The following is a 23,570-nucleotide window of genomic DNA, read 5'->3' as shown; positions in this document are numbered from 1 at the left end:
CGTGGGGACCTGTCAGGGGATTGCATAACCCAGCTTTGACTTCTTTTTTCAGAGAGAATTTAGCCAGATAAACTGATTTATCAATCAGATTTTTTTTTATTTTAAAAAGATTATACCAGAATTTTTAAAATTATTTTAAATTCCTGTTCTTTTAGCAATATAGTGGTACAAAATCAACTTTAAATACTGTACTGTCAGATGCTTCTGTGGTGTAATAAATGTCTTTGCAATGTAAAGGTGAAAGCTCAGAAGATTTTATAGCTACTTTAGTAATGACTTTCTTTTCAAAATGTTTGTTTTTTCAGCTTGAAATAGAAAAATTGAAGAAAGCAGTGATGTCTACATGAGACAGTTATGGACTCAATGTTTTTAACTCGCCAGGAATTCAAAGCTGAACACAAGGAGAACTGACTCTTATTTCATTATAATGGATGCTCTGGAGTTCTACAGTCTTAAAGAAAAAATATAGTAAAAAAAGGAATATAGTCTTATATTCAGAAAAATAAGAAAACAAAAAAGAGTAATGGTGTAATTTTTTTGCCAATATAAAAGAGGCCTTATTTCTTACTGTGCTGGAATTGCAGACCTTATTTTTTTGGTTTGCTTGAAAATACTACTGAATCTGTATAGAAAGGAGAGGGAATTCTTAATAGATTTTTATTGAATACCTGTAGCTTGATTTTTAAAGAGATCTATACTATAAATAGGGTGATCTGTCTTTGCAACTAATCTGTAAAATAGTCTGTTGGAAGGGATGGAATGACTGTATTGTAATTGTAGTCACTACTTTTCCCCTACAAGCAAAAGGGAATATATATTTGTATAATTTTGGCAGTCTTACCCAGGGTTATGCTGTTGTGCCTGTCTGCAGTGAGAATACTCAACTTATGAACAGCATAGTATTAATAATAAGATAGGAATTTGTTAGTGCAATGAAGCAGGTGAAACTCCTATGCATTGTAAAAAGATTGAATGGTTTAATTCCAGTAGTTCAGCAGAACGGTTTGTCACTTGCACTATTGGATTAAAAAGGGATTTAAGTCTTAATTGTGAAATCATGACAAAATTACCTGTTAAACTACAAAATGCAAGGAATACAGAAACAAAGCGAGGGTCCAGTGTCAAGTCAACCTGTTGTGCCTAAAATATTACATTGTAGAGCATGAAAGAGTAAACCTCAAGTCACAGCATCTGTACTTCTGTGTTTCCGAAGTCATCAGTCTTTCTAGTGGTTCAAGTATGCATCTTGATTTGTTTTTACAATAGTCAGGTTTTGTTTATAATATATCTCCAAATAAATCCCTTTGGAACTTTGATACTCTCAAAAGCTCTCAATATTTATATATTTATGCCATAAACTTTCTCAATATATTACGTACCTCTAAACTTAGTAACATCTTTGTGTTTTAATAAGTGATTGGAACAATTGCTTTGACATCATTGTGCTGGTGTCCAAGGTGGTGTCTTTATGGAAAAGAAGTTGAGATCTTGTGGATTACCATTATCTTTAACCCCGGGCTCAAAACTTGGACCAGAATAATACATAAATAATATGCAAAGTGATGGGAGACAATGGTGTTTATTGCTGTGTTTGTCTGATTAAAGAATTTAAAAACATCCAGCTTCAGAAAGTCAAATTCATTAGTTCTGTTAATCAGCTCGACTCCCTTAGGTCTGCTATAACTTAAAAGACAAAAGCATGCCCACATAGTTTGTCAACTTCACCAATAAAAGAAGGTGATTAAACTTCTCTTCATGGGAAGTCATAATATAGTAATTATTCAGTATGTCGCTTGTTCAAGTGACACGGAAGTGTTACTTCTTGAGAGTAATGCCACACCATGGGATTCTTCCACAGTTTGTGTCATAAAATACAAATGTCAAAAAGTTCATTGGGAAACGTTTGTCCATTACTGTTTCAAATAGTTAATGAAATCTCATTGAAATCTGATCAATACACTATGCAGGTATGGAGTAATATTTGCTAGTCAAATTGCTAGTAAGCTGATTCACTCTTAATGCTTTTAACCTTGAATTGCCCAAGTGTATCACAAATGAATTGAGGAATCATGTGCTTCTCATCAGACACTCAACTCTTGCCTGGAATTCATGCCTGTAAAGCAGGTGATAAAAACAAGAATTGAGCCTAATGGAGGACCCAATTTTGTTATACAAGCTCTTCACTGTGATTGGAGCACGAAACAAATCTCAGAAGGGGTTGCTCTGCAGAAATGGTGCCTGTGTGTGAGCTTGCAGAGGATGAAGAGAACAAGACAATCAGCTAAAGCCGCAAATGAGAGGTGTTTGTTATTTAATGGCCTTTGTTCGCTATAGCAATAAATGACCCAAGTGCAATGACTTGATTTAATAAACCCTCCTTTAAAAGTCGCTGCTATGAGTATTTGTAGCCATAAGGAAGTTGCCCTGATGTGTGTCTGTCTTGTCTTCAGCTAGTGTTACGTACTGGAGTGGAGGGGGAGAGGGTAATGGTTCTGAGACATTCCACAGTACAAGTTCCTGAGAGCAGTGTGCTTCACTGACTTGTCTACCGGTGCTGTAAAATGATGCATGCTATCCAAACTCAGCAAATAAAATGAGTGTGAAAACCTCTTCAGGCATCTGCTCAGTTCTGTTCAGGATTGTTTTGTATGCCCTGAAATTCTTTCCAAGGAGGAGTGTGGGGGGTGGAAGCAAAGTATTTACAATAGTCCCCTTTAAAGTTTTCATATTTCCATTATCTCACTGGGATGCTCTGGTTCCTGATTATCAGGGTGGCTTAGGATCCAAAGAGATGGAAAGCTCAGTTTGCCTTTGCAAACATAACTGGGAATTTTTATCTTCTCAGGATCTGTTCATTCCCCTGCTTTTTTTTCCTTCTTGGCCCATATTGAACTGACCTTACTGTGCATCTTCAGAGGCTTAATTTAATATCCCTATTTCCACTCAGTAACATGGATAAATGCATGTATGAATCCCTTCTTAAGTATATAGTGAAGAACTGAAAACTGAGGGTATGTCATGTTTATTAGGGATATGGAAAAGGGAATAGGCACATAAAGAATGGAACAGCAGAAGAGCATTTTTGAACTGCCAGGTTTTCATTCAATCTTAAGACTCTCTAAAAATCTTTTGGTAGTACACAAGGTATAGTTTTAAAAAAAGGCAAAATTACAAGTGTACTTGATTTTTTTCCACAAAGATGCTTTTTTTTCATTAATATTCATGGAAGTGAATTTCTGATGGAAACCTGTGATTATTGCAAGAATTGAATTGTACAGCAAAGTATCTGTTGAACTTTTAAATAAATACCTTGTATTCATTAAGATAGCACAAGTCTATCTGTTACCTCTTTCCAAAGGAAATGGTAAACCCAGGTTCACACAGCTGCCTTTTGGCTGCTCTGAAAGTTACCTGAGATGCTTCTGATCTCTGAGAAAGCACAGCTGGTTGCAGATCTTGGGTAATTGGATTTTGCAAGAGCTGAGAAGACAAACCCCTCCCTGTATGTGCCTGAGGAATGCAAACAACCCCAACCAGCTTGTAAAGCAGCAGACTGATGCTGCTGGGGTCAGGGTTTGCAGTGCCTCTTTGTTGGGACTCATGGTTTTAATCTCTCCAAGCCCCCTGGGAGCCCAGATTGGCCCAGCTCCCATCTGGGAGAAGCGTGTGGGTGTCTGAGGGCTGCAGGATGCTGGACTTTGTGTCCTTCAGAGAACTCTTGATGTTGAGGAGGTGTTGAGAATCAAGGGCCATTCAGTTTTGCCATCACAGTAAGGGTTCAAGGAGTGTGTAGAAGCACAGCTCCAGGTGATATGGTCAAGAAGCCCTTTGGAACATGTCCATACCTTGACATGATACGGTTTTTAGCATTTCTTACTTTATTTTTTTAATTGATCTCTGTCTGGTATTGTATGAAGTACAAGTGATTTCCCCTTCCCAGGTGGGTTGTGTTGGCTGTGCTTGATTGTGCCTGACTGAATTCCTACTTGATCCTGGTGTGAGGCTGGCTGTATCAAAGCAGAACAGTAAGTAATACCTGTCTTTAGGTAAAAACTGGAGACATGCCTGTGACTGCGGACTGGCTGGAGTTGTGACAGCAGACAAAATGACAGGAAGCCTTATAAGCTCCTGACAAACACACTGCAGGAATGTAGAAAAAAAAATAAAAATTAATGACCAGAGCTCTTCCAAGTCAGTCCTGTGTGAGCAGTGTTAGGAATTGCCCTTCTGTAGTGATAAACTGCTTGCTGTACATTTCTGGCTATTGGAGATCTGGCTCTTGGAGGTGAGGTGATATTTACAGATCCAACAGTGACCATGGCACAAGGTTCAGCAGATAACTATCACTCCTTATGATGGGGTAGCCCTGAAGGAAATGTTATTATTTCCCCATTGAGCTTTTTAGCTGCACCAGGTGCTGTCAGTAGTGTGCTCTTGCATTTATGAAGGATAGTGTGTTAACTTGACCAGATTTTGATTATTAATGTTTTGAAGTCTTTAAGAGGTTGTTGTTCAGAGAAGTTGTGGATGTCCTATCCCTGGAAGTCTTCAAGAACAGGTTAGAAGAGCCTTAAAGCAACCCAGGACAGTGGAAGGTGTCCCTGCCCATGGCAGGGGGTTGGAACTGGATGGTCTTAAAGGTTTCTCCAGCCCAAACCATTCCATGATTCCATGAAAGACAGGAGAGCAGGAGCTGCTGCCTGCACCTGGAGGAAGGGCACCAAGCCCACAGGTGTGACTCATCCCTGTGGACTCCTGGCAGAGGTGGCAATCTGGCAGATTTGTGGGTGTGTTGGTAACATGTTTTGTCATTTTGCAGTGCAATACCTTCATCTGCAGGTTCCTCAGCCTTAATCCAGTCAGGCAAGAAAAGAAGCAGCTGCTGCCCAACATTATTTCTTCATGGGAAAACTCCAAGTGAGTCGGGGCACCCAGGCAGGGCTGGGTGAGAGTGAGACTGGAGCAGGATGGCAGCAGAGGAGTGGTTAGAGAGTCACATCTGAGACCTTGGGGATCCCTGGCTGGGTTAACTTTGCTCACAGTATTCCCCAGACTTCTGAAAACGGTGAGTATTTCCACAGAACGTCATTATTGCAGAGCTGCTGGAGGTCTGTGGTCTGTGAAATTGGTTTATTCATAATCTAAAATGCATTTAATTACTAAGGCTGTTTTTACTTTACACTTCTTTCTTTAATTTTGTTCTCTTTACATCTGTGAATATAATTAGATATTTTAATTAACCTTTGGGGTTTTTTTCCTTGTAGTTTTTTAATTGGTCTCTAATCAGTGTTGTCACTTTTAAGAAAATGTGGAGTTTTCTTATGGCTACATATAAAGATTACTCTCCTCTTAGAACTTGCTTCACTTAAAGCTACACTTTCCAACTATGATTCCTTTAAAAATACAAATAACACCATTCTGAAGAATGAAGAGCTTCACTTTTTATCCTTAGACGGCCATGTGAACACTAAAGCCTTCTGCTGCAGCCTTTACTTGCTTGGTAGCAATGGCAGGTTATCGTGTTATGGTGGTTTATTGAGTTTTAAGCAAGCCATGTGGCCATTCAAGCCCTAAAACCAATAGAATTAGGTTCTGTAATAATGGGTTTAATACTTCCAATAAATGTTGAAGTTACGAGTTTGTAGTATTTGGAAAAATATATTTCTCTAGCAAATTATTGCAAGGTCAGTATAAATCTTAATTTTGTAAAAAGTGTGCTTGTAATTTTTTTGTGGAGGACACCTTTCCCTGTAAACTTTGCTGTAGTTTGTTTTTGGAGCAGTGGACAGGGGAGAGAGGTGACTCCAGGTGATGAAGGACCCTTTGGCCAGAGACTTTGTGTCCAGCACTGGGGGGTGTAACTCCCATAGTTGTCATTGTTTGGACAGATCCCTCTGTTTGCTGTGCCCACATGGGGCCAGACTGCTGTGCAGTGCATCCTGCCAGTAGTTAAAATCAAGAATCTGCTTGGGGTAGAGGAAAGGAAGATAGTTCTGTGGAGTTTTACAAGATACTTCAATTTTACACCAACAGGAGTCAGAGTAAGGGATTTTTAACGTAAGGCTGTGAGCATTAACAAACATAGGGATTACTTTTTGAATTCATGGGGTTTCTTTGTTTTTTGGTTATATTTTTTCTCTTTGCTCTCTTGTAACCACTGTCTATCCATTCTCTCCTTGTTCTTTCCCTTCTGTTGAGGGCTTTGGAACGAACTGGAGAAGGAGGATCATCAGCTGGTGACAGTGAGCTGGGTGTGGAAGTGTCCCCTTACTAGAAACTCCTTTTCACATGAGAGGGTATTGATACCTCAGCTGCTCATGTACCTGTGTCCTGGTACATGGAGGGAGCAGAAACCTTTGGAATAGAGGAGTTATCATGCTTACAGCTTCTTAAAAAGGCAGGGATTATCAGCAGTAGATTATGATAAGAGATAAATCATCCTCTCTCTGTTTGTGCTTTCATGTGGCCCAGTGCCACTATACCCATGTTTTTTTCCTAAAGTAACAGTGACGTGCTGCTGCCTTGCTTGTTTTGCCCCAAGTTTCTCCAGCTGCACAGTGGCTGCTTTGGCAGGCTCTTGCAGTGCTGGACTGGGTGGTTTCCAAGATGAGTCAAACAATGCAGCCGAGCGAGCTCAGTGTTCCACCGCTGGCAGGGGCCGGTGTCTCGGTGAGCCCGAGATACTTGGAGATGTCCCAGATTTCTGCCTCACTCAGAGGTAACAGCCCTAGGTGGGGTTCCACCTGTGATTAAATACAAAATGAATGTGAACTAATTAGTGGTGAGACACGATGAGCTCAAGGATTCCGAGCTGTGCAATGGAATTAGGGCTAGGAGCTGGCAATAAACATTTAATGACTGCAGAAATCAGAAAGGAATTCGGTGCAGCCTTTCACCCCAAACCTGTAGGTGTTTCCCAGCCACCTCCCCTTCTTTGGCAATATTGATCTGAATATTCTGCTTTGTTTCTCCTGATCCATTTTATTTCCTTAGAAGAGCTAGTGGCTGCTAGCTTTATACCTAGAAAATGCTTTTCATATTAACAGCTGAATTCAGAGGCTGGCATGAGATTCTCCTTGAGAGCTACCTTAGAAATTCAGTGCATTAGTTGAACTCTTTTATGGTAATTTCATGATTAAGTAATAAACCCTACAGATCTGAAAACAGAGCATGATGGACAAACATCAGAGATGAAAGGGGCAGCCAGCTGTGTGCCTGGGCCTTTGGTGCTGTCAGATGGGAGAGCCTGGAGCCTCTGGATGGGAAAATACATCTCTGCTCTCCCAGTGCAGGACCCCTTCTGCTTCTGATCAGCATCATCTGTGCTGATCACTGTGTGTCAGGGGGAAAACTGATGGGCTCCCCTCAAGGCATGGTAATTTGATGATGTTTTTCATGTTGCCTTCTCTTGAGATCAAGCTGTCATCCTGTTTTGTCACTGCGCATTTGCTTCTTGCTTTAGTGCTTTAGCTCACTAACCTTTATGCATTTTATTTTATTTTTTTAATTAAATTAATCTACTTATACTTGTGATGATAGAAGATCAGTGTCTCAATTCTTCTGAACCCACAGCAGCTGTTGCTTTTGCCTTGGATGTCAACATGTCTGACATCTAATAATGAGATTTGATGTATCGCATTTTTTTTCCTTCATTCCCTTTGCTGGATTATTTTTCTCTCAATAAATATGCCTGTAACAAGTTGCATCCCAGGATGTTTAGCTTTTATTAAGGACTGTGGGAAACTTCATGGAGGGAACTGAGGTCTGAATCCTTCTGCAAAGGACATAGCTCTTCACTATGGCCCTTGTTTACCATATTTTGATTTCTGGGCCCTGAGTGCCCACATTTCCAGCTCATGTGGCAGGAACTGCCCAAGGAGAGCACAGCATTGAACCCAGTGGAGATGAGACCATCTTAAATCACTTCAAAAGAGACGCACAGGCTGAAATGCTAATTAATAAGCTCTCCATCTTGCAGTTTACAGCATTGAACAGTTTTTTTTTTTTTAAAGAAAGAGTTCACAAGTCATTCTCAGTAAAGGAACTCAATTATGAATGCCTGAAAATCACCTTGCAAGTTCAGTAAGGACCGTCTCTGGCATAGGTTTAGCTGCTTTTTTACTAATAAGATTGTGTTCAAAAAGTGGAAACAGAGATGTCTAAACTTCTTTAACATTTTTATTCCAGGAGGAAATGATGGATGTGAGGGTGATCTACTACCTGCTCTTTTGGGCTGCACACTTCTTCCTTGCTGTGCCACACACCTTTCCCAGGGTAAGTTTCACTAGACCAGGCTGCTCAAAACCCCATCAAGGGACCTTGAACACTTCCAGGGATGGGTCAGCCACAGCCTGTCAGGACAGCCTGTTCCAGTGTCTCACCACCCTCATCATAAACAACTTCCTCATCTGAGATCTGTGCATGAGCTCAGTGTCACTTCAGTAGCAGGGTCCAACTGAGGACTTCATATATGGAGACATTTATGTTAGAGAGTTTCAGTTGGTCTGTACAAGCAAAGAGCCACAACTCTGCATTCTGGACCTCAAAAGGACTATTTTCCTCTTGAAACCTTTTCTGGTTTGTGCCAAGGAGTCATCTTTTACTTATTTATGTGAACACTCACTCTACGTTCCACTTCTTATTTTTCAGGTTCTCAGTAACAAATCAAAGGCTGGTGATGAGCAAGGTACAGTGCCCTGGTTAATGCATTGTGAGATGTTATCAGTTATCAATACTTCACACCCCTGATGCATCACAGACCATGGTATGCTGTCTTTCACCTTGTAACAGTGTCTGCTTGGTTTATTTTCCAGATGCCTGTATAAATCTCATTCCCTGCCAAGATAATGGAGCAATTTGTATTCAGGCTTGCTCTCCCTCCTTCCATGGGGAGACAAGCTTTGTCTGTGAGGACAGAAAGTGGCAGATGCTGTCAGATGCTTGTGCAAGCCTGGATGTTCAGTCCCTTTTTCAGGTGAGGAAGCTGTTGTGCACCTTGCCCTGTGCTTGTAACTTCTTGGGAAGACAGACCTTCCTTCCATGGGCTTTCAGTCTTGAGCAAAGGGAGAAGGGATCCTGAAACACACAGTACTTTTATAACAGGCTCTGGCTTCGTGGAATTAAAGAACTGTTTAGGTTAGAAAAGGCCTCTAAGATCCTTGAGTGAAACCATTAACCCAGCAGCACCATTCCACTGCTGAGCCACGTCCTCAAGTGCCACCTCCACACCCTTTTTGAGCATGTCCGGGAATTGTGGTTCCACCACTTTCCTGGGCAGTCTGTTCCAAAGCCTGACCACCGTTTCAGAAATTTTTCCTAATAACTAAACCCCCCTTGATGTGACTGGAGACCATGGCCTGTTGTCCTATCACTTGTTGCTTGTGAGAAGAGCCTGACCCCCACCTCATCATTACCATGTTTCAGGTAGTTGCAAAGAGTGATACAGACCCCCCTTGAGCCTCCTTTTCTCCAGGCTGAACATTTCCAGATCTTCAGCCACTACTCATCAGACTTTGCTCTAATTCTTTTACAATCTTAGATCAGGTGATAGGAAATAAATTTGGGGGATTCTTGTGTGGAAACATAATTCAGAAATGAAGTTACTTTGTTTACTTGGCTGGTGTTCCTCACGTGGATCTAAAGCGAGATAAGAACACAGTAGGATGAAACTGAGGAAAGGACAACAGCAAAGTGTGTAATAAGCAGATGATTTATGACAAATTCTCCTCTGCTGCAAGATCCTTAATCAAGTCATTTCAGGAATGAATTTCACTGCATTTAGTTCTTGCCCCCTATGTGTGTAGTATAACTATGATATTCTTCTCAGGTGAGCTTTGATCCTGGGTTTCAGTCCATCTGACACCTTCTCTGCACACCCAGCACTGCATCTCTTGCCTTGTTGTAGCTGTGGCTTCATTTTCATGCTTTTCATTAATTTTCTCAAATCTATTTTCTCCCTCCAGAGGATATCCCAAAATGAACTCCCATGCTCTGAAGGGCACGGTGGTGGTGCTGGAGAACACCTTCCTTTTGTAGGAGGAGGAAAGCTAGGGCCTGGGAAGCCTGGAGATGGAGCAAAACATTTTGGTGCTGGGAATCATAGCTGCCAAGCTGATTTTTCATGCATCATCCCAGCTATCCTGTCTTCACCAGCCATCCCAGGAAATATTGCTGATATAGTGGAATTGCTAAAGAAGATTTCCCTGCTGCTATCAGAGAATGTCACTAGAAGAAAAATGCAGGTATTTACTTTTATTGTCTTTGGGAGGTGCTTCTGAGCTTTATGGAGCATCCACAAGTATTTTGTCCTTACAGCCACTGTCCCATGAAGTGGTGGCTGCAGGTCACATGGAGATCACCTGGAAAGAGTTTCCAGAGTGGGATATTTTGTTGTCAGGGAAACTTTTTGACTTGTTCATGTGTGATGAAAATAGACTGTGGAGTTAAATTTCTTTAAAAGCAAAGGTTTCCAGGAACTGCTGTTATAGGCATGGGCTAACAGTACAAGGAAGAATTACTTTCTAAAGTATGACACTGTAGGGAAGGCAGCCTTCCCTACAGTACAACAGCTGATGGACTCAGAAATCAGAGAGCAGGGGAAGAAATACAGAGAGGGTGGTAAAAATCAGACCTGCATGGTGGGTCGGCATCTGGAATAGAACTAGGGTGTCCTTTTTGCTTTATATTTACTTCTCTAATCACCTTTTGATGGAGGATATGAAGAGGTTAGGACAATTCTAGTAAGGAGATGTTTGGGTTTGACTGGGATGAGTTGTGGGAATATATTCATTTTCAAAAGGATTATTCATTTTATAGAAGTCATTCATTAATTAAATAAGCCTTTTTGGAGGCACCGTCAATAGAATAATTGGTTTCTTCTAACATAAAACAAATTCTGTTTTGCTTGTTTGTTTCAGAGCTACAGCAGGATAGCAAACCATATTCTGAACAGCTCCATCATTTCCAACTGGGCTTTTGTAAAGGACAGAAATGCTGGTTCAATATTACTGGACTCGGTGAATTTATTTGCTGGGAAACTTCTCCTAAGAAATGGGTCAGAAAGTATCCAGGAGCCCTTCATTGCTACCAAAGGCTACAGCATACACAGAAACACTTCAGAAAAGAGCTTTGACTTTTCCATGGAGTTCAACAGCACAGGCAATATTACTGGGCACGTGGTGATTCCAGAGGAAGAGCTGCTGAGGTTGCCCAGGGCTTCCAGAGCCATCAGCGTTGCATTTCCAACACTGGGAGCCATCCTGGAGACCAACCAGCCGGACCCCGCTTTCGTGAACGGGATGGTGCTGTCGGTGTCGCTGCCAGAGGAGCTCCAGAACGTTTTGCTGACCTTTGAGAAGCTGAACAAGCTGGAGCAGGCGGGGGCTCAGTGCGTGGGGTGGCACTCGGCCGAGCGGCGCTGGGACCCCCGGGCGTGCCAGCTGCGTGCCCACAGCGTCTCCGCTGTGGTTTGCCTCTGCGTGCACCGGCGCCGCACCTACAGATCCTTCTCCATCCTCATGGCCCCGGCCGCGCCGCGCAGCGCGCCGCTGGCCTACATCACGCAGGTGGGCCTGGGCCTCTCCATTCTCAGCCTGGTCCTCTGCCTCCTCGTCGAGGCTGTGGTCTGGCAGCACGTCACGAAAACGGAGATAACCTACATGCGCCACTTCTGCTTGGTCAACATCGCTGTCTCGCTTCTCGTCGCTGATGTCCTGTTCATCCTGGCTGCCATTGTGCACAACACAGCCCTAAACTACCAGCTGTGTGTGGCAGCCACTTTTTTCCTTCACTTTTTCTACCTTGCCCTGTTTTTTTGGATGTTTACCCTGGGACTCTTAATTCTCTATGGATTATTATTAATTTTTTTTAAGATAACAAGATCTGTATTCTTAGCCGCAGCATTCTCTATTGGATATGGATGTCCCTTGGTCATATCTATCCTCACTGTTGCTATTACTGAACCAAAAAATGGGTATTTAAGGAGTGGAGCTTGCTGGCTCAATTGGTATGAGACAAAAGCCCTTTTGGCTTTTGTTGTCCCTGCCCTGAGCATCATTGTGATGAATCTCATTGTGGTGGTCGTAGTTGTGGTGAAGACTGGGAGATCCTCCATTGGAGAAGGCTGTAAGTCACAAGATTTGAGCAGCATGATCCGAGCCTGCAAAAACGTTGCCCTTCTGACACCTCTGCTGGGCCTCACCTGGGGGTTTGGGTTGGCCACAATCATCGACAGCCGCTCCCTGGCCTTCCACGTCGTGTTTGCGCTGCTGAACGCCTTCCAGGTAAGCTCTGGGTCACTGGGAGTAGTGTGTGCTCAGACCTTGAGCCTGGCATAAAGGTACCAGATCAGAGAGGGGCTGGCACTAGGTGTGTGTGAAAAGTAGGATCTTAGCTCTCCCTTCCACTCTGTGCTTTCCCATGGCACACACACGAGGCATCCCGGGTTGGTGTTTTAGGTGTAGATTGGTCATGGGACAAACTGGTCTGGTTTGAAGTGGGATGAAGAATTAACCCCATTACTGATTTCTGTTAGATGTAAAGTGCACCAGTAAATGTCTATAACTACAAAGATGTCTGATCCTTATCAATTAACAATTACACAGAAAATTCTCCCTTCCAGTGAAGATGACACTGGCCCAGGTTTCCCAGAAAAGCTGTTGATGCCCCATCCCTGGGAATGTTCAAGACCAGGCTTGATGGGGCTCTGAGCAACCTGGTGTAGTGGAAGGTGTTCCTGCCCATGGCAGGGGGTTGGAATTGGATGTCCTTTAAGGTCAATTCCAACCCAAACTGTTCCGTTCCATAGCTGATTCCATGGTTTTGATTAGCTCATCAGCATAAACACCCAGTGTTACCTGACACACTGCTGCACATCCAGTCTGCCTTAGCTCTTCTTGGATCAGGCTGCACTGGGTGGGCTGAGAAAGTCCTGGTTTGTTACCCATCCATCCAGTTCTTAGTCAGGATTAACACAGGTTATATCCATTCCTGATGTTCCCAGAGAGCCTGCATGACCTGGGTGGATAAACCCATTTTGTTCATTGCTGTTACCTGAATCACAGGTGATGAGATCTCTCCTTAGTGAAAAGACATCTAGAAACACTTAGAAATATCATGTGCTTATGCTGGTTTTGTTAACTGTTTTTGCAATTTCTTAGGGTTTCTTCATCCTGTTGTTTGGGACACTTCTGGACAGAAAGGTACTTATTCTGGATTATATGAACATTTTCTACACCTTGATAAATTGATCCCTTTAATATTATTTATTTAAATCTTCAGACAAGAGAAGCCTTAAGGATGAACTGCTTTTCATCAAGACGGAAGTGGGGTCTAGAAAAGGTAAAGTTTATTTATTTTCCCATTAATGGCTAATTTACCAATTTACAAACCTGATTTGTATGTTGGAAGAATGGAACCATCCATGACATCTTACACCATGTAACATTTTTCAAATGTAAATTCTTGCTGAAGGACTTGCAGGTATCTCAAAAGTCTGCTCAGGATATTAAGCTTCTGAATATCAAAAGTAGCAATTGATAGATTTATGTGACTCCCGTATAACCTATTGCTGTTATTGCAAAGTTAAAAGTGGTATTTTTAACCAATCTCTTCACGTGCAGATGTCAAAGCACTTTTGCTAGACAGTCCCAGTAACTTTTTTCCTCATGTTAGATTTACTTTAATGTCATTGAAATAAGGAAGGAATGAAATTAGGAATCAGAAATCCCAATACAATTACCTGTTTTCTGCCTTCACAAACAAAAATATGGATCTGTATGCCAGCAGGACTGCATTGGGATGTCAGAGGATTATTCTGCTTTTATCTGAGGAATGGAAACCACTCAGAGCCCAGCCAGTGTCTTTGGTGCTAATTGATGTGCACTCATGAGAGCTTGAGGTTCTTTCAAATATCAGAACAATTCATTAAAGCAATTCAGCCTCAAGGAAACACACTGTGTTTTAGCAGCTTCCTACAAAAACTTTGGCAGAACTGAAGTGTTGACATCGCTGAGCTGGTGTTTCCTACCTCTACAGGAAAACTTTTGTTTGTTGTCCTTAAATTTCTTTTGGTAACAAGGCTTAGTGGTTTCACATAGTATTTATAAAGGGTGTGCCTTTAAGGTGTCTCAAGAATTACCTGCAGTGTTTTTTTCTGTGTGCTAAAAGAAATTGTGTCAGTCCAGTTTGGTCATGGGAAAAATAATTTCTTTGCTTTTTTTCCAGTCTATTACTCAGTTATGATCCTTGTATTGAAAGCTGCAGAGGGTCTTCCAGTGACTCTGTGTTCAAATGTGGTTTATGAGGAAAAAATAGAGGAGTTAAGGCAACTATTCCACCTCTCTGAAATGGGTCATTTGGGGCAGGAGAGACTGTGCAATTTTGAGATTACAATTCTTTTATAAATCCAGGAACATCCAATAAAGATGTTTCACATCTTGTCAGGCATTAGGTCAGGACTGAAAGCTTGAAAGTTAAAATTCTCTCAAGACACCGTCAATATAATAGTCTGGAAACAACAGATGTAAATGTCACTAATCCCATGACTCAGCAACATTTGATAAAAATACTGAGTGATCTCACTGGGCAAAACTTGATGTGGAAACTATGGCTATGTGTGCCTGGGAATTCAGGTCGGTGTTGTCACTCACCTGGTGGAAGAAACCACGTGTAGGTGTTTACTGTGGCATAACAGAGGGGAAAGATGTGAGTCATCCACTGTTGTAAACTTGGGTGCAAACATGGAGTTTGACTCATTAGAGCTGGAGAAGTTTGTCACACCTGAGATGATTGTTTAAAAAAAAAGTCTTGTTTCAGAAAGCTTCAGAATCATGGGATTATTTAGGTTGGAAAAGATCTCTGAGGTCGAATCCAGCTGTGAACCCAGCACTGACAAACCCACCACTAAACCATGTCCCCAAGGGTCGCATCTGTTTGACTTTCAAATTCCTCCAGAGACTTCATGATGACTCCCCCAGTGCCCTGGGCAGCCTATTCCAATGGATGACAACTCTTCTGGGGAGGGAGTTGTTCCTAATATCCAATCTAAATCCCCTGGCACAAGTTGAGGCCATTTCTTTTTGTCCTGTTTCTTGTTACATGAGAAAAGAGCCTGACCCCACCTGGCTGTCCCCTCCTCTCAGGGAGCTGTGCAGAGCCAGAATATTCCCCCCTGAGCCTCCTTCTCTCCAGGCTGAGCCCCTTTCCCAGCTCCCTCAGCTGCTCCTCATCAGACCTGTGCTCCAGAGCCTTCCCCAGCTCTGTTCCCTTCCCTGGACCCGCTCCAGCCCCTCAATGTCCTTCCTGAACTGAGGGGCCCAAAGTGGGACTGTGTGTTTGAGGGTTTAATAGTCCATGTGAAACACTCAAAGGGTGATGCAGACTCTGGCTCAGGCCTCTGAGTTTCCCCAGACCTGCAGCAGCCTTTCCTGCGGGTCACATTTTAAGGTGACCACCTTGTGGTGTTTCTCAGAGGATGCAGAGGCACCTCCTGTTTGAGATGGACCCTCCACCTCCACAGATGATACTTTTAATCTGACCTGATTGTTTTCCCTCCTAGTCCTAGCAGTGGGCAGTTGTCTTCAGTGGATTTGACCAGCAAGAAGAAAGGAGCACTTCTTGCAGAGAGATGCTGCTTTGAGGGGAGCTGAGGAGCCTGACCAGCCCAGAGCATGGACAGCCCTGTCTGGGAGCACCACCACAGGAAGCATCATGAAAACCAGAAGAGAAAAGGCCCTAAACCTGCTGTCAGGAGCAGGAAACCATCAGTGTTGCTGCAGCCCTTGGAGGAAACATGCTGAAACACAAAGCTTGTTTCTCACCTTTGTGAAAACTGCTGTGAGGAGAGTTTGTCCTTGTTTGCCATTTCAGTCCAGCCCCTCTTTCTTCTTTTCTACTTTTATTTTTTCTTTTTTTTTTTTTAATTTTTTTTTCTTTTTTTTTGGCAGTGCAATAATGAGCTGTACAGTATGTAGAGCTGTTCTAAAATTATTTAATTCATCATGTGATGTACAATGTTGAGCATTATCTAGCTGATTTTGGTTGTCTTTTGAGCAAACCTGATTCTATTTGTTGCTACTGTATTCATCATTTCCATTTGTCCTCCCAGACTGATGTCCAATTCTGTTTCTGCATTGCAGAAACATTGTTCTATCCCTCCCAATATTTGTTGTCTCCATCTCTGTACTTGTGTGTCAGAGGAATTGTACAAAGCCCTTTTCTGATCTGTCAGGACAGAATTTTCATTCTTTGTCCTGTCCTGCAAGACAATGACAGAGGTGAACAAGAAAGAGCACTCTGCAAATAATCAGTTTCCTCCTTTAGATGTGGGAAAGCAAGCAGAGCTGAACCAAATGGATGGAGGTCTCAAGGAGATTATTTCTCCACATGAGATGGGGTGTCTGGTTTAATTAGAAAATCTGTCCTTGTTCTGAGAAACCCTTTCTAATGAAGGCCTTGATAGAAGCATTATTGACTCCTGTCATGATAAATTTATGGTTTAATATGAAAATAAAGTTGAAATTTTGTCATTGTTTCTAACAAGTGGTACTTATCCTTCTCTACCAAAAGTGTAGATTAGTAGTATTACCTCAAGTCAGAAATCACTTAAACCCATGTGACTTCACATACATTTGAAATATAGAAGATTTAAGCAAAATAACACAACTTAATGTCATCAACAAGCCTCTATAGAGGGAGAAAAATGCCCTGGAAAACCTACAGCCAGATGTTCTGGTGGGAAAGGCTGAGGAGGGTCTGGAGGGCAGAGCTGTGCCTGGGCCATGGGGCATTTCTTATCCTCTGCTGCTTCCTCTCCTCTCTTCTTTCCTTGTGGATTGATCTTGTTGCAGGAGTCTCTGCCTGCTCCTTTCACACAGCCCATCTGCACACTGGAGAGCTTTATTCAAATAGAGGTAAAATTGGGTCTGTCTGCTGCTGTAGCAAATTTAAAAGACCATCACCCCAAGGTCTGCTTCTTGGTGTCATTTTATTAATGAAATTATTGGATTATTTTTTCTAGCACCTGTAAATTGAAGCAAACTTACCATAGCCCAGCACCTGCCCTCCTCTCACATGTGTGCATGTTAAACCATTCTGTTAAACAGTGGAATTTATAGATGGTCTTGGGTGAAGCTTCCTTTATTTTACAGACCCCTTCCTGAATCCAGGAAATTCAGCAGGAGTCTGCCCCAGCAAAAGCACCATGAAAGGAATCTGTTTCACCTGCTGTTTATCCAAAGGTGTTTGAAGCATGGTGCTTATTTTCAGCACCTGGCACATATCAGTATTTCCCCCTGTGTTTTATGGTCATTTAGGTATTTAAAAATAACAGGGGTGGGGGAGCTTTACAGAGAACCAGTTCATGGTCCAGGATGAGGAGGAGAACTGAACTTCTATTTTTAATACCCCAAACTTAAACTGTGCAGGAGCATTTAATGAATAAATATATTTGAAGGGTGAAAGCTGTAGCTGTCCTTTGTGGGCTGTAAACTGGTGTTTCTCTGAATGCCATGGGCTGACAGCCCAAATTTAATTGCAACTGAGGAGAGGGAACCACCAGAGCTGGGATTGTCCCAGTTTAACAAATTACCTGTGTAGCTTAATAATGTCAGTGTTGTGTGGGACAGCTGGACTCCCTGATGTTCAGGAGCTTGGTTGGAGCTGGCTGCCAAAGGGGTGAGCCCTGAAATCCCCCAGTGCCCTCCCTGCCAGGGTGTCACATCCCAGTTCCTTCCACAGCTTACAGCACTGGCCATGCATGACCCACACAAACAGGGTCTCCAGGGCCACGTCCTTCCAAAGTTAAGTCTCCTTTCAGGAGGAAAGCACAGTTTGGGACATGCAGCACTATTTCACCTCCTGCCCCACAGGGAGGATGCTCCTAAAATCCCTGGTGGATGTGCTCCCAGGAAAGGGCCCCCCTAGCACTGCCTCCTTCTCTGGCTCACTTCAGTGGTTTTGTTTAGGCCAACAGCATGATGGGAATGTATTTCTGGCACAGAAATCTGTGAATGCCATTGGGTCAAAATTCTAAATTCACCAGTATTCCCCTTCCCTGCCCCCCAGGTCAGATGTCCCATTTGTATCCTGCAGGCAGAGCAATGCTGATTATGTAGTTTACAGTTTCTAACACATTCTGTATCATGAAGCAGATTAGTTTTGTTTTCATTCTCTCAAGAGGGGCACAATCAATATCAAATTGATACTGGTTCCAGCTGAACCTGTATCTTATCTGTATCTATAACCTGTAGCTTATCTGTCTGTATCAGCTGAACTGATAGAAGTTCCAGCTGAACTTGAGGATGAACTTTGCTGTGCAGTGAGTGAGAGTGTGTGGAGTCTCCCTCACTAGAGATATTCCAGAACCATCTGGACACAATCCTGTGCAGTGTCCTCTGGGATAATGCTTGAGCAGGAATGTTGGACCAGATAACCCCACTGTGGTCCCATCCAGCTTGACCCATTCTGTGATTCTGTAAAATGCCATTGGAGTTCTTTAGAATTTTAACTTCCGTGTTAGATGTTAATGCAATGAAATCTTTCCATGTTTTTTCTCTGAACACTGTGCTTGGAGATGTTTTTCCTCAGTAACTTCCATCTGGACACAGCAGAGAAACCTTTCCAATGGTGTAAAGCTTGTGAACATGTTTCCATGCCCTCTGTGTTTCAGATCAGATGTGGCTGGACACTGGGTGTTCCTTCAGGCCCCTCAGTTCCTTGTTGTATCCAAAACCCAGCCTGGCTCCAGTGACACCCTGGGGCTGCTTCAGGCTTTGGGAAAAGGTGCATGTCCCTTCTGATCTGACAAAAATAGTTCATCTGTCACTAATTACTGCAGCCATGTGCTATGGCTTTTTTTTTTTCTTTTTCACAACTGGAAAACATAATCTGAGGTCTATTTATTTACTTAACTGCAGCCAGTCAGTGGAATGGCACTTTTATTTGCTCAGCAGTGCTAAACTTTAAAAGCTCTGTGCCCTCTTGCTTACTTAAGCATCAATCTCTAATTATAGCTCTTCAACCCACATGTAAGATGTATGTGTACCCTTGGGTACTTTTGTTTCAGGTTGAGACCAGTAATAAATCATCTCTTTGGGCTGTTTGAGGATTAGGTGTTGAAGAATGGATTGATTAGCAAGATCATTCCAAGCCTTGGGCAGTGCAAGTTGAGTTTTATCATGTACTTCCTATTCATGCTGCAGCACCTCTGGGCAGGGAACAGCCAGACTGCTGCAATTACTGGGCTGTTGGAAGATGGAGCTATATTTAGCTTGAGTTTGGCTTTAAATATCCTTATTTAAGAAGGGTAAGTTAATAGAGGAGTGAGTGTTTTGAGAAGCAGTGAGTTTTCCTTACCCTGGTGTTGCTGCACAGACTTTCAGTAAACACCAATTCCTGGGCTCTGTGCAGGGGTGTGGAGGCAGATCCCAGCCTGGGAAATGGTCCCTGGTGGCCTCAGCACTTGATCCCTGTCCCAGGCTGTCCTTCCCTCTCCACTATTGATATCAGCAGCCAAATGGGAATTTCTGGGGTGAGAGTGGCCATCTCCAGGCAGAGCTCTCTGGAAAAGGAAGCTGGGGCACTTCTTTCAGTATACCTGCACTGATGCCAACCCTTTCAGGACACCCTGATGCCCATTAGTTGTGCCTTTGGCCCACATCCTTACTCTCAGAGTGTTTGTCTTCCAGAAATGCCCCACTGGTGTCAATATTTCATCCTGCCTTCTTGTGCTCCAAAGGAGCACAACTGGGCTGGGGTACCCCTGGCCTGCTTAAATCCCATCAGATCCCTCACCCTGCCCTGTGCCTTTCTGCTGTTTCCACAGGAAATGATCCATGTTTTCCTGGGTAATATTTACATTTACTCATGTAATTTACTCATGCAATCCTTGTTTCTGTTGTGCTGCAGCTGAAAATCTCCCACATTGCTGAGGTGGTTGGGTTGGGAGCCCTGGGACAGCCTGGATTTCTCCTGCATTATTACAAAATGTTATCTTAATCCCTGCTCATTGCAGAGAGCCTGGGGGATTCATCTGTGCAGCTGGAGAGGTGCAGCAGAAATCCCCTGGTTATCTGCTGTGCCCCAAGCGCAGAGCAGGGATGGGGCACTGGAACAGGGATTTTGACTTCTTTATCCATAAGCTGTAAAGCTCAGGGAGTGTAATGTGTGTCAGACTCTGTCAAAAGATCTATTGAAGACAAGACTTGAAGGCTGACTTTGAAGTGTGCTGATTAGCACTAAAATTTCCTTTAAAATGAACTGCCAGGCTCTAAGTGTCTTGAAAATGTCTGCTTTGGGGAAAAGGCTCACTGATACTTTTTTAAAGCTTTTATATTCTAAACCAGAAGTAACTGCTGAGATTAACCAGAGCCTTCTCTTCTTTTATGTGATCAAACCACCTTTCAAGTTTTTTTTGATAGATTGACCTGTCTTTGCCCTTTCTGAAGAGGAGTTGTGGTATTGAATTTGTATTGACTTCCATTTTTGGTTTGTAGCAGAACAATTAATTTAGTACACAAATGCACCCATCAGGTTACAAGCTGTGTTAAAATAATAGGAATTTGGGTTTTCTTCCTGTAATGAGTGTGTGTGAAAACCTGCAAGGAAAAAGGAGCTCTCCCAGGGGATCTGGAGTGCTGCAGTTGTTTGGCAGCAGCAGAAGGCAGCCCCTGTGGAGGGTGCTTCACTGTGGGGTGTTTATGAGGAATAAACATGCAAAATGTGCTGCTCCTATGAATATGTGTTTCCTTTTTTCCTAAAGCAATGGTTCCTGTGCTGCTGGTTAAAATCTTAAATTACAACCATAGAATGGTTTGGATTGGAAAGAACCTTAAAGATCAATTAATTCCAACCCCCTGCCATGGGCAGGGACACCTTCCACTACCCCAGGTTGCTCCAAGCCCCATCTGACCTGATCTGGAACACTTCCAGGGATGGGGCAGCCACAGCTTCTCTGGGCAATCTCCTCCAGTGCCTCAGTACTCTCACAATAATTAATTTCTTCCTAATATCCAATCCAAATTTTCCCTCTTTCAGTTTGTACCCATTACTCCTTGTCCTGCCACTGCAGTTCCTGAAAAAGAGGTCTCCAAAGAACCTTCTCTTCTTGCAGAATTATTGTTAGTTAATAATTTTGTGTCATTGTGGTTGTGTTGCTTCTGGTGAAAGGTAACTGAAAGACACCAATTCTGAGGTTTGAAGAAGCTTTTGCCTCTGAAATATCCTGGGGAGGGTCAGTCTATCTCAGGTTGCACATCTCTGTAGCAGCTTTTGAATGAAGTTGATGATTTTGCTTTCTCTAACATGTTTCTCTGTGTGTTAACTTGATTTTTTTTTTTTTTTTAAGTAAGGAGTTGTAAAGGTAGAAAGGGGTACATTTGTTCTTTGGCTTTGTCACCAGACTTAAAGGTGTGTGTAGGTATGCACATGTATCAAAATACACTGCACAACATTTGTGCAGTAAAAAATACATCTCTTAATGCAGTATCAGTGGAGGCTGTGCCTGGAATAATTAATTTTTATTAGTGTTTTCATATGGCTTTGGATATGTAGAGCCATTTAAAATAAATCACTGAACCCATTAAGCAAAGTGCCTTTAATAGGACTAAAATTTCCCAATTTGTGATGGGCAGCAAAGATGTGGTGTCTGTTAGAGCTTGTATGTATGGCTGGGGCCTCAGAGCAATGCAATTGTTTGTTGCCTGCACTCATGTCAGGAAGATGAGGAAAAACAATTTTTTTTTTTTTGTGTCTTCAAAGACAGAGGCAGGGTAGCTTAGAGAGGCTGAAGTAAAGGAAAAAAGTTTTTCCCTAAGGGCAAACTGAAGGATTTTAGAGATGGAAATTATGTGGAAAATATGGAAATATGAAAACAATATGGAATACAATAAAATAAAGTCCTTCTGCTTACAAAGAAGTCATAACTTTTGGTTAAAACAACTGAATGCTTTAGAGATTTGCTCTTTTATTATCAGCAAAAAAGGAATTTTCTGAGAGAAGCAGAGGGATCCTTTGCCCCTTCAAAATATTCCACCAAAAGAATTGGAAGCAATCACATGATGAAGAATCAGTGAAAACAATTTTTTTGGTATCTTTTGACAGTGTTGAATTTGAGATGAAAATCTGCTTTTGAATCCTTGTTCAATATTTCCTGGCTGTAGTGTGGACCCAACACTGGCTGTCCTTACCCTTTTGTTTGCTGTTTTCTCTCAGGAACTCTGTGGGAGATTTCCAGATGTGCTGTGACTTTAGGTTCTCCTCAGTTCTCAGCTTGTTTACTCAATGTGCTCAGTGCAGGGCTGAAAACCATCTCTGGAATTAATTTTGTTTTGCTCAGTGTGAGCTGAGCACCTTTGGAAACAGGTGACTCTCTGTCACATGGAAAACACTGTGTGTTCTTCAACCTTGTGTACTCCCACGTGAAGCCAGGAGGAGCCCAGGACAGGCTGAGCATCACCCAGGGAGCAGCACCCAGGTAAAACTTTGGGCTCCTTGCGTGACCTGGATAAAAGCATTTTTTAAAAGTCAAAGTCATCTTGCTCAGCACATTCACACTTTCTTTCTCCTGACACGACAGACTCGGAAGGTGCAAATCTAATGGAATCTGTCATGTTAATGTCATAGATTTTCACCCTCTCATCAGTGTGAGCACAGGCCTGTGGGGAATTTGTAGTGTGAGCTCTGAGCTCTCCATCCTGTGAAGAACCTCATTTATTAACCAGAGCCAGCTGCACAAAGCAAATCCAAAAGGCAGTGGTTTTTTAAAGCACAAAATTACATATTCCAATGAATAATAGCCACAAACTTGTTCTCTTTTTTGACCTAATCCAAAACCAAATAACAGGTTTTTTCATCCCTGAGACTGTGGCATAATCTTAAATAATTTTTTCAGACATTAACAATTTTGAAGATGAATTAGAGATCTACATAGTCTCAGATCTTACAGAGGTTCTTACAGAAGTCTGTGAGAAAAATACAGGGAGTGTGTAAAACAATTCTCCATCTCCCTGAGCCAAACTCCTCACAGGGGTAGTGTAGCAGAAAGCATGCATGAGATTGTTAAATACAGGCCATTTTCACTAATTTATAATCACTTCCTGTCTTTCTGTGTGCAGGGAAACAATCCATGCTCAGTGCTAAGCACCTCCTACACTACCCAAATATATCAGGAGTAATTCCAGCAAGCACCAGCCCTTTCTATGATTCCATGATGCTGTTGGTAGGAAAAGTGTTGTAAATTCAGCCATGTTTCACTGGGAACTTTCAGAAACTTCAGATATCTGCATTTGGCATTGTATTTTCTGCAAATATTGACCTAACTATTCAGAGCAAAGGTGCCTCTAGTCACTCAGGCAAAAATTCACCCAGCCTTCAACCTGCACCTTGCCATCCTCTCCCTGGGACTCTCAAACAGGTTAATGCCTTTTCCCACAGGAAAATTTTGAGGAAATGGAGAAATTTGCAGATGGAGGCATTTGCAGCTGAATGCTTTCCTCAGCTTCTGTCCCTCCCTCAGCTCTGAGACAAACTGTGCAGCATTCCATAAGAAAAGTGAAATTGCCCTGGAAAAAATC

The 23,570-nt window shown here is 42.5% G+C and overlaps 2 protein-coding genes across 2 annotated transcripts in view; both read left to right on the top strand.

Moving 5' to 3' along the window:
- LOC120508222 (CD2 associated protein) overlaps positions 1-2,610 on the top strand; it is a 77,699-nt gene extending 75,089 nt beyond the window's left edge. The window contains exon 18 of the mRNA XM_039721606.1: positions 306-2,610. Within this exon, the coding sequence (XP_039577540.1) occupies positions 306-347 (42 nt within the window). The 3' untranslated portion in view covers positions 348-2,610. The remainder of the gene's footprint in view (positions 1-305) is intronic.
- Positions 2,611-4,654: 2,044 nt separating this feature from the next.
- Positions 4,655-15,862, top strand: LOC120508223 (adhesion G protein-coupled receptor F4-like). Its single transcript, XM_039721607.1, has 10 exons — positions 4,655-4,732; positions 4,820-5,065; positions 8,188-8,274; positions 8,650-8,686; positions 8,814-8,974; positions 9,963-10,241; positions 10,917-12,281; positions 13,158-13,199; positions 13,279-13,338; positions 15,557-15,862. The coding sequence occupies exons 3-10, from the start codon at positions 8,194-8,196 to the stop codon at positions 15,560-15,562; spliced, it is 2,031 nt and encodes a 676-aa protein (XP_039577541.1). The 5' UTR covers positions 4,655-4,732; positions 4,820-5,065; positions 8,188-8,193; the 3' UTR covers positions 15,563-15,862.
- Positions 15,863-23,570: the final 7,708 nt, after the last annotated feature.

Source organism: Passer montanus, unplaced genomic scaffold (assembly GCF_014805655.1).
Source record: "Passer montanus isolate IOZ18808 unplaced genomic scaffold, ASM1480565v1 scaffold46, whole genome shotgun sequence".
In the NCBI taxonomy this organism is placed as follows: Eukaryota; Metazoa; Chordata; class Aves; order Passeriformes; family Passeridae; genus Passer; species Passer montanus.
The sequence above is the reverse complement of the archived record's forward strand: the minus strand, read 5'-3'. Positions and strand labels throughout refer to the sequence as shown.

Bases quoted from the DNA above. Each gene is read 5' to 3' on its own strand.
- LOC120508223 (XM_039721607.1), top strand. From the start codon at position 8,194: ATGATGGATGTGAGGGTGATCTACTACCTGCTCTTTTGGGCTGCACAC. The intron at 8,687-8,813 runs GTACAGTGCCCT...TTTATTTTCCAG, and splicing joins AAAGGCTGGTGATGAGCAAG to ATGCCTGTATAAATCTCATT. The intron at 10,242-10,916 runs GTATTTACTTTT...TGTTTGTTTCAG, and splicing joins TCACTAGAAGAAAAATGCAG to AGCTACAGCAGGATAGCAAA.